The sequence below is a fragment of the Gymnoscopelus microlampas genome, assembly GCF_963454915.1.
Source record: "Gymnoscopelus microlampas genome assembly, chromosome: 15".
NCBI classification, from domain to species: domain Eukaryota; kingdom Metazoa; phylum Chordata; class Actinopteri; order Myctophiformes; family Myctophidae; genus Gymnoscopelus; species Gymnoscopelus microlampas.
The window spans coordinates 50,162,875-50,177,926 of NC_139952.1; the positions used below are offsets into that span (position 1 = coordinate 50,162,875).

A 15,052-nucleotide genomic window follows, 5' to 3' on the forward strand; every position below is an offset into this window, starting at 1 on the left:
CTGTAACGCAGGAGAATACAGTGAGACAGGTACTGTAACGCAGGAGAATACAGTGAGACAGGTACTGTAACACAGGAGAATACAGTGAGACAGGTACTGTAACACAGGAGAATACAGTGAGACAGGTGCTGTAACGCAGGAGAATACAGTGAGACAGGTACTGTAACGCAGGAGAATACAGTGAGACAGGTACTGTAACGCAGGAGAATACAGTGAGACAGGTACTGTAACGCAGGAGAATACAGTGAGACAGGTACTGTAACGCAGGAGAATACAGTGAGACAGGTACTGTAACGCAGGAGAATACAGTGAGACAGGTACTGTAACGCAGGAGAATACAGTGAGACAGGTACTGTAACACAGGAGAATACAGTGAGACAGGTACTGTAACACAGGAGAATACAGTGAGACAGGTACTGTGACGCAGGAGAATACAGTGAGACAGGTGCTGTAAACACAGGAGAATACAGTGAGACAGGTACTGTAACACAGGAGAATACAGTGAGACAGGTACTGTAACACAGGAGAATACAGTGAGACAGGTACTGTGACGCAGGAGAATACAGTGAGACAGGTGCTGTAAACACAGGAGAATACAGTGAGACAGGTACTGTAACACAGGAGAATACAGTGAGACAGGTACTGTAACACAGGAGAATACAGTGAGACAGGTGCTGTAACGCAGGAGAATACAGTGAGACAGGTACTGTAAACACAGGAGAATACAGTGAGACAGGTACTGTAACGCAGGAGAATACAGTGAGACAGGTACTGTAACGCAGGAGAATACAGTGAGACAGGTACTGTAAACACAGGAGAATACAGTGAGACAGGTACTGTAACGCAGGAGAATACAGTGAGACAGGTGCTGTAACGCAGGAGAATACAGTGAGACAGGTACTGTAACACAGGAGAATACAGTGAGACAGGTACTGTAACGCAGGAGAATACAGTGAGACAGGTACTGTAACACAGGAGAATACAGTGAGACAGGTGCTGTAACGCAGGAGAATACAGTGAGACAGGTACTGTAACGCAGGAGAATACAGTGAGACAGGTGCTGTAACGCAGGAGAATACAGTGAGACAGGTGCTGTAACGCAGGAGAATACAGTGAGACAGGTGCTGTAACGCAGGAGAATACAGTGAGACAGGTGCTGTAACGCAGGAGAATACAGTGAGACAGGTGCTGTAACGCAGGAGAATACAGTGAGACAGGTACTGTAACGCAGGAGAATACAGTGAGACAGGTGCTGTAACGCAGGAGAATACAGTGAGACAGGTGCTGTAACGCAGGAGAATACAGTGAGACAGGTGCTGTAACGCAGGAGAATACAGTGAGACAGGTGCTGTAACGCAGGAGAATACAGTGAGACAGGTGCTGTAACGCAGGAGAATACAGTGAGACAGGTGCTGTAACGCAGGAGAATACAGTGAGACAGGTACTGTAACGCAGGAGAATACAGTGAGACAGGTGCTGTAACGCAGGAGAATACAGTGAGACAGGTACTGTAACGCAGGAGAATACAGTGAGACAGGTGCTGTAACGCAGGAGAATACAGTGAGACAGGTACTGTAAACACAGGAGAATACAGTGAGACAGGTGCTGTAACGCAGGAGAATACAGTGAGACAGGTACTGTAACGCAGGAGAATACAGTGAGACAGGTGCTGTAACGCAGGAGAATACAGTGAGACAGGTACTGTAACGCAGGAGAATACAGTGAGACAGGTACTGTAACGCAGGAGAATACAGTGAGACAGGTGCTGTAACGCAGGAGAATACAGTGAGACAGGTGCTGTAACGCAGGAGAATACAGTGAGACAGGTACTGTAACGCAGGAGAATACAGTGAGACAGGTGCTGTAACGCAGGAGAATACAGTGAGACAGGTACTGTAACGCAGGAGAATACAGTGAGACAGGTGCTGTAACGCAGGAGAATACAGTGAGACAGGTACTGTAACGCAGGAGAATACAGTGAGACAGGTGCTGTAACGCAGGAGAATACAGTGAGACAGGTGCTGTAACGCAGGAGAATACAGTGAGACAGGTACTGTAACGCAGGAGAATACAGTGAGACAGGTACTGTAACGCAGGAGAATACAGTGAGACAGGTGCTGTAACGCAGGAGAATACAGTGAGACAGGTACTGTAAACACAGGAGAATACAGTGAGACAGGTACTGTAACGCAGGAGAATACAGTGAGACAGGTGCTGTAACGCAGGAGAATACAGTGAGACAGGTACTGTAACACAGGAGAATACAGTGAGACAGGTACTGTAACGCAGGAGAATACAGTGAGACAGGTGCTGTAACACAGGAGAATACAGTGAGACAGGTACTGTAACGCAGGAGAATACAGTGAGACAGGTACTGTAACGCAGGAGAATACAGTGAGACAGGTACTGTAACGCAGGAGAATACAGTGAGACAGGTGCTGTAACGCAGGAGAATACAGTGAGACAGGTACTGTAACGCAGGAGAATACAGTGAGACAGGTACTGTAACGCAGGAGAATACAGTGAGACAGGTACTGTAAACACAGGAGAATACAGTGAGACAGGTACTGTAAACACAGGAGAATACAGTGAGACAGGTACTGTAACGCAGGAGAATACAGTGAGACAGGTACTGTAAACACAGGAGAATACAGTGAGACAGGTACTGTAAACACAGGAGAATACAGTGAGACAGGTACTGTAACGCAGGAGAATACAGTGAGACAGGTACTGTAAACACAGGAGAATACAGTGAGACAGGTACTGTAAACACAGGAGAATACAGTGAGACAGGTGGAAGCAGTTAGACGGGTCAGTCGGTGAGGAGAGACATGAACAAATGATGCAGCAGGCTGGGCAACATGAACATATTATATGATATCATTATAATAGACTAGATACTGTATGAACATATTATATGATATCATTATAATAGACTAGATACTGTATGAACATATTATATTGATATGGTCAGAGTAGACTAGATATATTGTGATATGGCATCAGTCTTGTCTTTAACCAATTAAGACCTGGTATCTGTGTCATTTTTAGATTTGAGCTAAAAAGCATTATTTTACACTTTTGGCTATTCAAAAATAGCAGATATACAAGCTCATAGCGCGGCACCGAGTGCCGCGCTATGAGCTTGTATATCTGCTATTTTTGAAAAATCGTGAAAATGTGTGCAAATCTTTGAATATATATATATTTTTAAAGCGAACATTTTTAACTCAAATCGTTGCTTCTGGGGGGGTCCCAGGAACAACATATTTTGATGGGGGTCCGCGGCCAAATACATATAATATTTGGGGTCCTTGACATGAAAAAGATTGAGCACCACTGATATAGAAACATACGTTTTTCAGAAAACTGTTGAGATTTAGGAGACATGTAGAATCGGCTTCAGGTCTCAATGGGTTAAGCTCCATTTTAAAGGTAGGGTAAGTGATATTTTTTGGGTTAAAACAAAAAGTATTTTTGTTTTAACCCAGGTTAAAGGTTAAAATACTATATTCTGATAGTAATCATTGCTATAGAGTGTTTGTTCAGTAACAGGAGTCTCCCCGTCTCTCCAGCTCTTTAATAAACAGAAAATACATTTTCTGGTAGGTGTCAAAATCTCAGCCAATCAGGAGAAAGTACCCATTTTTAAGCTTCATTTTTTATAGTGTTCCAGTTCCAATTTTGTCTGCTCATTTCTTAGTGTCATCACTTCCAATTTCACTTGTTTAATCTGTATCCTGATTGAGTTCTCTGTCCTGATTGGATAAAATTGGAAATGAAACTGAAGCTGAAACGAAAATGCATTTTCTGTTTTATGAAGAGCTGGAGAGACATGGAGACTCCTTATATGGACAGGACACTCTATAGTAACGAGCACTATCTGAACATAGATTTTTGCAATTATTTGAATAATTGCAAATCACTTACCCTACCTTCAAATGTTCAAATATCTCTTACACATGTTCAGTAAGTCAAACACTGTATCCCAGTAGAAACAAGACTCCAGGGACTTTTTTTGGAGTATTATAAATGTAATGGTGCTGTTTACATTTTTTGCCTAATAAAATATTCAATCAATCAATCAAAAACTATCCATGTACATGCTGTTGTGAACTTGTAGATTGGCTACTTTTAAAAGAAAGAAAACATATCAATGATCATCTCGTTATTTGGTCAACAATATGATGATGATATTTAGATGGTGTCCACATGGCCAGTGGCGACATTTTGAGGGGCAGGTGCTCAAGTGAATTATACTTTTTTTTTGTTTACTTGGTCTGCTCTTTTTTCCCTCTACACCTATACCTCTTTGCCAAAAATAGCCGATCTACAAGCCCACAACGCCTCGCAGCGCGAGGCGTTGTGGGCTTGTAGATCTGCTATTTCTGGCTAAAGTTCTCCTCAGAAAAGGGATGCTAGGTTTCGAGTGGTTATGGTAAAAAGAAAAATCATATCACATAAAGATTTGGCGGACCCCCTGTAGTAACTCTGAGGACCCCCCTAGGGGTCCCGGACCCCCTGTTGAAGACCCCTGCTGTAACTTTTTTTTTTCTTTTTTTCAAAAAGGGCACTTCTGGTCAAGAGGGCAAAGGGCAGGTGCTCTAGCACCACCTAGAGTCTATCTGTGCACGTCCCTGCACATGGCCCAGCCTTTATACAGAGGTTATGATGAATGGAAATAAACACTTACATGCCATCAACTCCCTCAAACTGTGCGCTGTGAACACACACAACCATGCAATGTAACACACACACAATACACAATCATGCAATGTAACACACACAATACACAATCATGCAATGTAAACACACACAATACACAAGCATGCAATGTAAACATGAGAGGAACAGACATGCATACACATCATTATACTGAGTGAGTGAGTGTGAGTGTGAGTGTGAGTGTGAGTGTGTGTGTGTGTGTGTGTGTGTGTGTGTGTGTGTGTGTGTGTGTCAGAGGTTGTGTTAGTCCAATAATTGCCGGTTTTGACCGATTTTTTTATGACAAAGACCGGAAAAAATAAATCTCTCCGGACATCCTGACCGGTTGACAATGACACGGCACGTTCATTAATTTTCACCGCAAAGTAGAGATGCACGATATTGAAATTATGACCGATACCCGATTATTTGCTTGGTCATATCGGCCGATACCGATCCGATACCGATATATTATATATTATATTTATATTGAGCTCATTGCTGAATTTTTTTATTTTAATTTGTTTTACTGGTGAAAGTTGATGGTAAACCCCCCTCTCCACTAGCCCTACTGTGATGAAAAATATTTATGTAATTAATACATTAATTATATATATTCTTCTAAGTAACAAACTTAACTATGACATCATTTGTGTATGCTATAAGCCATCACAGAATGATTTGAATCTTTGTATAACACAAAACCATATGTTATGTGGCCTATGGAACTAAGATCATTGAATCTAGTTTGTTATTAGTGTTATTCATATTGTCTGTTGCCTAAATTAATTAGCCTCTGCTCTAAACAATAAAGCCCCCCTTAGCTCTCCCAATCTCAACTCCCTGGAGCCACCACTGTGTGTGTGAGTGATATACAAACTAATCTTACCATAAATACAATCATTGTTTTGTTTATCACTAACTCTAACATTCTATAACATCACTGAGTTTAGGAGAAGGACAGCTTGCTTCATACACAACTCTACAAATTGTAGGAAAACAGGATGTCAAAGCCAGAAACATTACCAGCTGAGAGCTAATCTGTGCTCATTTTCTGTGGTTAAATAAACAAGCAGCTTGCTTGTTCAAAAGCGGCCGCTGGTTGCACTCGATCTCTAGCCCTGAAACATGACTGTCATACGTGAAGTGAACCATGGCTACACTCGAGTCCAGTAACGACGAGTGTTTGTTACGTCGATGTTAAATAACGGGGCAATGTAGAGTTGGTACACATTCGTGTTGAAAATATATCCTCCGCAGTGTTACTCTATCACTATCTAATTTAAGATGTACAAGAAACCCTCTGACTGTTCTGGGTATGAACTATGGACGTGAAGAGTTTGTTTGCTGTTAGTGTTAGTTTGACAACTTGTTCTCTGTTCACGCAGCAGCTTAGCCTAGCAGCATGTAGCCTGCTGCTCACTGCACTGTCTGAGAGAACGGCATGTGGAGGGGGGGCGGAGCGACAGCTGATTCTCTTAAAGAGACAGAGACATGCAGACAGACGGTCATTTTATTAATGCTTCTCAACATCGGTGAATTTAATCGGGGTTATTTTGAGATCGGTTCGATACCGATATGGCATTTTAGGGCCAATATCGGCCGATTCCGATACGTTACCGATTATATCGTGCATCTCTACCGCAAAGCAGGCACATTTAAAATCCTCTGCTTTGCAAGCGCGCTCTCTCTCTCTCTCCCTCTCTCTCGCTCTCGCTTAACAGCGTGTGTGTGTGTGTTTCTGGGAGAGAGAGAGATAGAACGAAAGAGTGTGTCACACACTGTTAAGTTGCACCTATTTCCTGTTAATAATAACCAGTGTAAAATATGCTCTATTATTGGGAGGTAAATGGGAGACACTTTATTATGAAGGTACAACCGGAAAAAAAGAGAGCTGTTGTTGCTGCTGTGTACTTGTCGCAATATAGTATTGCTCTGGTCTGACGGAGACCGCTGTCCGGTTATATTAGATAAAGTTGTGTATTTAACTGTCAGTCACACACAAGTTGTATCATTACGAGTTACAATATGTCACAGACACTAGGCTACTACTTGTGAGTAAAGTTGTGATTAAGGTTGGCAAGTTGCTCTACTACAGTTTAACATGATGAAACATCCAACACAGATGTGTAAATACTCTCCACAACAGCTATAGGCTACTGCAACTGTGGCATCCAGGTGAAACACAACGTTAATCATAAAGGTGAACCTATTTTTAACTCTATGACATTGGTTTTCAAAGTGGGGTCCGGGGACCCCCAGGGGTACTTGAGGGGGTTCCAGGGGGTCCCCAGCTAAATGATGGATAGGAACCAAATGGACCCTTATGGGTCTCTAACTCTGAGAGTGTACAAATGGAACCAAATGGACCCTAACGGGTCCATTTGGTTCCATTTGTACACTCTCAGAGTTAAATTAACATTGATTTTACAATATGAATTGGGGTCCCAGAGATACAAATGCCATAAAATGGGGGTCCGTAGCACTAATACATGTCAAACTGGGGGTCCTTGAAATTAAAATGGTTGAGAATCACTTCTAGAGCCGTAAAAATCTTCTCTTATGAGGGTCCCTGGATTATCTTTTCAAATGGGGGTCCGCGGGCTAATAAGTGTCATTTTGGGGGTCCTTGACATGAAAAAGTTTGAGAACCACTGCTCTATGAGGTGGACACGTTAAAACGTTACCACTTTGAACTGAATAGCTCTATGAGGAGACGGCAAGATTCTCACAACTCATCAACTTTCCCACGGCTGTCCCAACTAGACGCACGATGGCATCCACTGTCTAACTATTCAGCATAACCTCCTGTGAGCGAGTAGTGGTCTATCATTTATTGTCCTAACAGGTCAGCTGTCAGCTGATTAGAAAATGCGTTCAAAGTCCGCAATTGATTATTGAGAAACCATCGCGTACGCAGTGACGCAGAATGCGCAAATGGTAATTAATGTATTTGTGCCAGATGACCCTGCTGCTATATAAAATGTGTATATTACTCGTTCATCATGGTTCATGTTCAAATAGCTCAATCCAAAATATAATGCTGTAGGCCTAAGTGTTAGGCTGTATTTACGCATCTGCTTGTAATTAATGCATAAACATAATTATGAAAGGTATTTTTATCAGACGTCCCATAAATTTGAATCATTCCGGACATTAGGACCGGCAGATTAAAAGCCTAGCGCGACCCCTGGTGTGTGTGTGTGTGTGTGTGTGTGTGTGTGTGTGTGTGTGTGTGTGTGTGTGTGTGTGTGAGGAACTCACTTGGTCAGCTGACCCTTGTTCTTGTTGTTCTCCACGCCGTTGTAGGTGACAGCAGCCAGCTTCCTGCTGCGGTAGTTCTCATAGTGGACGTTGTTGGTCACATCTTTAAGGTCCTGCATGTGGGTCCTGGAAGATGCATATAAATAACATTATATTATAATGTACTGTAGTTGTCATCCTTTAGGTCCTGCATGTGGGTCCTGGAAGATACATAAGAATATGCAAGGGATAATGTATGGGGAGGTGGTCATTATTGAAATGTAAAGCCCGACAGGGTGATTATGCATAATCACCCTGTCAGGCTTTAAATGATCAGGGGTTCACATAACTGGTGCGCATGCGTGGTCAAAATGCATGCTGCGCGGCACATCAGACGAAGGGAAGTGCTTTCGCGTACCAACAGCTGGGACAGGAATTTACTTCCTGAAGCCACACTCACACAATCACGCTAAAGCCTTGGTTCTCAAAGTGGGGTCCCGGGACCCCCAGGGGTACTTGAGGGGGTTCCAGGGGGTCCCCAGCTAAATGATGGACAGGAACCAAATGATGGACAGGAACCAAATGGACCCTAACGGGTCCATTTGGTTCCATTTGTACACTCTCAGAGTTAAATTAACATTGGTTTTACAATGTGAATTTGGGTCCCAGAGGTATAAATGCCATTAAATGGGGGGTCCGTAGCCTAATGCATGTCAAACTGGGGGTCCTTGAAATTAAAATGGTTGAGAATCACTGCTAGAGAGCCGTAAAAACTTTCTCTTATTGGGGGTCCCTGGCTTATCTTTTCAAATGGTGGTCCGCGGGGTAATAAGTGTCAATTAGGGGGTCCTTGACATGAAAAGGTTTGAGAACCACTGCACTAAAGCACGCGTCGGCCCCATACACACACAGCCATTAGGCGGAGGGGGAGGGGACGCATGCTGCACGTGATTGTGTGAGTGTGGCCTCGCGTTCTGACACACAGTCAGTGGCGCGACTGGCACACAGCACGCTGCTGGCTGTGTTACAGGCACTCGTCGTCACCGATGATGAACGCACCGTGATGGTGCAAAATATACCGCGAACGTCCCAATCTGGCGGATAAAAGCAGCGCAGGGCACCAAATGGCGTGAAGAAAAAAAAACGAGGAAAAACAGGGACATTTAGAAGCAGGGTGCTACAACATTGAAACGCGCCGGTGAACGCGTCCTTTTTTCTCAACCCCCTCCCGTTGACAAAACGCCGCCGTCATCTGTGAACTAGACCAAAGAAGTTATGTGCACCCCTGTAAATGATCCCCCTTATTACATGGCTACTTAATAAATAAGTACATACATTGACCCAAAAGTAACAACAAAACAAGTATTTCCTTGCTTACGGCAATGAAAGTATTCCATAAGTATTGGGCTGGGCGGGCAAGTTCGCCTCAGAAAACAAATGACAGTATTCCATAAGGTAACAGGAAAACACACACGCCCTCATTCTATATACCGCCTGATTTGTCCCGGGGCGACTGTGTTTTGGGTCGAGTGTTTTGCACTAATAATGACTTTTTTGATTTTTTCTGTTGAAAAAAACATCAGGGCACACCAGTCCGTAGGCGGAATCCTCTCTCTCTCTCTCTCTCTCTCTCTCTCCTCGCCTGTGCATGTGTGTGTGTGTGTGTGTGTGTGTGTGTGTGTGTGTGTGTGTGTGTGTGTGTGTGTGTGTGTGTGTGTGTGTGTGTGTGTGTGTGTGTGTGTGTGTGTGTACTTACCGGATAAGCATGTTTCTGAGGATAGTGAAGTCACAATGCTCTCCGTTCTCCACTGTGAGGAGAGTCAGATAAAGATGGACATGTTAGTGTTACATATATAGAGTCAGATAAAGATGGACATGTTAGTGTTACATATATAGAGTCATATAAAGATGGACATGTTAGTGTTACATATATAGAGTCAGATAAAGATGGACATGTTAGTGTTACATATATAGAGTCATATAAAGAAGGACATGTTAGTGTTACATATATAGAGTCAGATAAAGATGGACATGTTAGTGTTACATATATAGAGTCAGATAAAGATGGACATGTTAGTGTTACATATATAGAGTCATATAAAGAAGGACATGTTAGTGTTACATATATAGAGTCATATAAAGATGGACATGTTAGTGTTACATATATAGAGTCATATAAAGATGGACATGTTAGTGTTACATATATAGAGTCATATAAAGATGGACATGTTAGTGTTACATATATAGAGTCATATAAAGAAGGACATGTTAGTGTTACATATATAGAGTCATATAAAGAAGGACATGTTAGTGTTACATATATAGAGTCATATAAAGAAGGACATGTTAGTGTTACATATATAGAGTCATATAAAGATGGACATGTTAGTGTTACATATATAGAGTCATATAAAGAAGGACATGTTAGTGTTACATATATAGAGTCATATAAAGAAGGACATGTTAGTGTTACATATATAGAGTCATATAAAGAAGGACATGTTAGTGTTACATATATAGAGTCATATAAAGATGGACATGTTAGTGTTACATATATAGAGTCATATAAAGAAGGACATGTTAGTGTTACATATATAGAGTCATATAAAGATGGACATGTTAGTGTTACATATATAGAGTCATATAAAGAAGGACATGTTAGTGTTACATATATAGAGTCATATAAAGAAGGACATGTTAGTGTTACATATATAGAGTCATATAAAGATGGACATGTTAGTGTTACATATATAGAGTCATATAAAGAAGGACATGTTAGTGTTACATATATAGTCAGATAAAGATGGACATGTTAGTGTTACATATATAGAGTCATATAAAGATGGACATGTTAGTGTTACATATATAGAGTCATATAAAGATGGACATGTTAGTGTTACATATATAGTCAGATAAAGATGGACATGTTAGTGTTACATATATAGTCAGATAAAGATGGACATGTTAGTGTTACATATATAGAGTCATATAAAGAAGGACATGTTAGTGTTACATATATAGAGTCATATAAAGAAGGACATGTTAGTGTTACATATATAGAGTCAGATAAAGATGGACATGTTAGTGTTACATATATAGAGTCATATAAAGATGGACATGTTAGTGTTACATATATAGAGTCATATAAAGAAGGACATGTTAGTGTTACATATATAGAGTCAGATAAAGATGGAAATGTTAGTGTTACATATATAGAGTCATATAAAGATGGACATGTTAGTGTTACATATATAGAGTCATATAAAGATGGACATGTTAGTGTTACATATATAGAGTCATATAAAGAAGGACATGTTAGTGTTACATATATAGAGTCATATAAAGATGGACATGTTAGTGTTACATATATAGAGTCATATAAAGATGGACATGTTAGTGTTACATATATAGAGTCATATAAAGATGGACATGTTAGTGTTACATATATAGAGTCATATAAAGAAGGACATGTTAGTGTTACATATATAGAGTCATATAAAGATGGACATGTTAGTGTTACATATATAGAGTCATATAAAGATGGACATGTTAGTGTTACATATATAGAGTCATATAAAGATGGACATGTTAGTGTTACATATATAGAGTCATATAAAGATGGACATGTTAGTGTTACATATATAGAGTCATATAAAGATGGACATGTTAGTGTTACATATATAGAGTCATATAAAGAAGGACATGTTAGTGTTACATATATAGAGTCATATAAAGATGGACATGTTAGTGTTACATATATAGAGTCATATAAAGATGGACATGTTAGTGTTACATATATAGAGTCATATAAAGAAGGACATGTTAGTGTTACATATATAGAGTCATATAAAGATGGACATGTTAGTGTTACATATATAGAGTCATATAAAGATGGACATGTTAGTGTTACATATATAGAGTCATATAAAGATGGAAATGTTAGTGTTACATATATAGAGTCATATAAAGATGGACATGTTAGTGTTACATATATAGAGTCATATAAAGATGGACATGTTAGTGTTACATATATAGAGTCATATAAAGAAGGACATGTTAGTGTTACATATATAGAGTCATATAAAGATGGACATGTTAGTGTTACATATATAGAGTCATATAAAGATGGACATGTTAGTGTTACATATATAGAGTCAGATAAAGATGGACATGTTAGTGTTACATATATAGAGTCATATAAAGATGGACATGTTAGTGTTACATATATAGAGTCATATAAAGATGGACATGTTAGTGTTACATATATAGAGTCAGATAAAGATGGACATGTTAGTGTTACATATATAGAGTCATATAAAGATGGACATGTTAGTGTTACATATATAGAGTCATATAAAGAAGGACATGTTAGTGTTACATATATAGAGTCAGATAAAGATGGAAATGTTAGTGTTACATATATAGAGTCATATAAAGATGGACATGTTAGTGTTACATATATAGAGTCATATAAAGATGGACATGTTAGTGTTACATATATAGAGTCATATAAAGATGGACATGTTAGTGTTACATATATAGAGTCAGATAAAGATGGACATGTTAGTGTTACATATATAGAGTCATATAAAGATGGACATGTTAGTGTTACATATATAGAGTCATATAAAGAAGGACATGTTAGTGTTACATATATAGAGTCATATAAAGAAGGACATGTTAGTGTTACATATATAGAGTCATATAAAGATGGACATGTTAGTGTTACATATATAGAGTCATATAAAGAAGGACATGTTAGTGTTACATATATAGAGTCATATAAAGAAGGACATGTTAGTGTTACATATATAGAGTCATATAAAGAAGGACATGTTAGTGTTACATATATAGAGTCATATAAAGATGGACATGTTAGTGTTACATATATAGAGTCATATAAAGAAGGACATGTTAGTGTTACATATATAGAGTCAGATAAAGATGGAAATGTTAGTGTTACATATATAGAGTCATATAAAGAAGGACATGTTAGTGTTACATATATAGAGTCATATAAAGAAGGACATGTTAGTGTTACATATATAGAGTCAGATAAAGATGGACATGTTAGTGTTACATATATAGAGTCAGATAAAGATGGACATGTTAGTGTTACATATATAGAGTCATATAAAGAAGGACATGTTAGTGTTACATATATAGAGTCATATAAAGATGGACATGTTAGTGTTACATATATATAGAGTCAGATAAAGATGGACATGTTAGTGTTACATATATAGAGTCATATAAAGAAGGACATGTTAGTGTTACATATATAGAGTCATATAAAGAAGGACATGTTAGTGTTACATATATAGAGTCAGATAAAGATGGACATGTTAGTGTTACATATATAGAGTCATATAAAGAAGGACATGTTAGTGTTACATATATAGAGTCATATAAAGAAGGACATGTTAGTGTTACATCTATAGAGTCATATAAAGATGGACATGTTAGTGTTACATATATAGAGTCATATAAAGAAGGACATGTTAGTGTTACATATATAGAGTCATATAAAGAAGGACATGTTAGTGTTACATATATAGAGTCAGATAAAGATGGAAATGTTAGTGTTACATATATAGAGTCATATAAAGATGGAAATGTTAGTGTTACATATATAGAGTCATATAAAGAAGGACATGTTAGTGTTACATATATAGAGTCATATAAAGATGGACATGTTAGTGTTACATATATAGAGTCATATAAAGAAGGACATGTTAGTGTTACATCTATAGAGTCATATAAAGATGGACATGTTAGTGTTACATATATAGAGTCATATAAAGAAGGACATGTTAGTGTTACATATATAGAGTCATATAAAGAAGGACATGTTAGTGTTACATATATAGAGTCAGATAAAGATGGAAATGTTAGTGTTACATATATAGAGTCATATAAAGATGGACATGTTAGTGTTACATATATAGAGTCATATAAAGATGGACATGTTAGTGTTACATATATAGAGTCATATAAAGATGGACATGTTAGTGTTACATATATAGAGTCATATAAAGAAGGACATGTTAGTGTTACATATATAGAGTCAGATAAAGATGGACATGTTAGTGTTACATATATAGAGTCAGATAAAGATGGACATGTTAGTGTTACATATATAGAGTCATATAAAGAAGGACATGTTAGTGTTACATATATAGAGTCATATAAAGATGGACATGTTAGTGTTACATATATAGAGTCATATAAAGAAGGACATGTTAGTGTTACATATATAGAGTCATATAAAGAAGGACATGTTAGTGTTACATATATAGAGTCATATAAAGAAGGACATGTTAGTGTTACATATATAGAGTCATATAAAGATGGACATGTTAGTGTTACATATATAGAGTCATATAAAGAAGGACATGTTAGTGTTACATATATAGAGTCATATAAAGATGGACATGTTAGTGTTACATATATAGAGTCATATAAAGAAGGACATGTTAGTGTTACATATATAGAGTCATATAAAGAAGGACATGTTAGTGTTACATATATAGAGTCATATAAAGAAGGACATGTTAGTGTTACATATATAGAGTCATATAAAGATGGACATGTTAGTGTTACATATATAGAGTCATATAAAGATGGACATGTTAGTGTTACATATATAGAGTCATATAAAGATGGACATGTTAGTGTTACATATATAGAGTCAGATAAAGATGGACATGTTAGTGTTACATATATAGAGTCATATAAAGATGGACATGTTAGTGTTACATATATAGAGTCATATAAAGATGGACATGTTAGTGTTACATATATAGAGTCATATAAAGATGGACATGTTAGTGTTACATATATAGAGTCAGATAAAGATGGACATGTTAGTGTTACATATATAGAGTCATATAAAGAAGGACATGTTAGTGTTACATATATAGAGTCATATAAAGATGGACATGTTAGTGTTACATATATAGAGTCATATAAAGATGGACATGTTAGTGTTACATATATAGAGTCATATAAAGATGGACATGTTAGTGTTACATATATAGAGTCAGATAAAGATGGACATGTTAGTGTTACATATATAGAGTCATATAAAGATGGACATGTTAGT

The 15,052-nt window shown here is 38.2% G+C and overlaps 1 protein-coding gene across 1 annotated transcript in view; it reads right to left on the minus strand.

Annotated features, from left to right (window-relative positions):
• Positions 1-15,052, minus strand: part of LOC311062417 (septin-7-like) — a 65,603-nt gene that overhangs the window by 9,668 nt on the left and 40,883 nt on the right. The window contains 2 exon segments of the mRNA XM_084081442.1: positions 7,969-8,094; positions 9,704-9,755. Coding sequence (XP_083937568.1) covers positions 7,969-8,094; positions 9,704-9,755 — 178 coding nt within the window.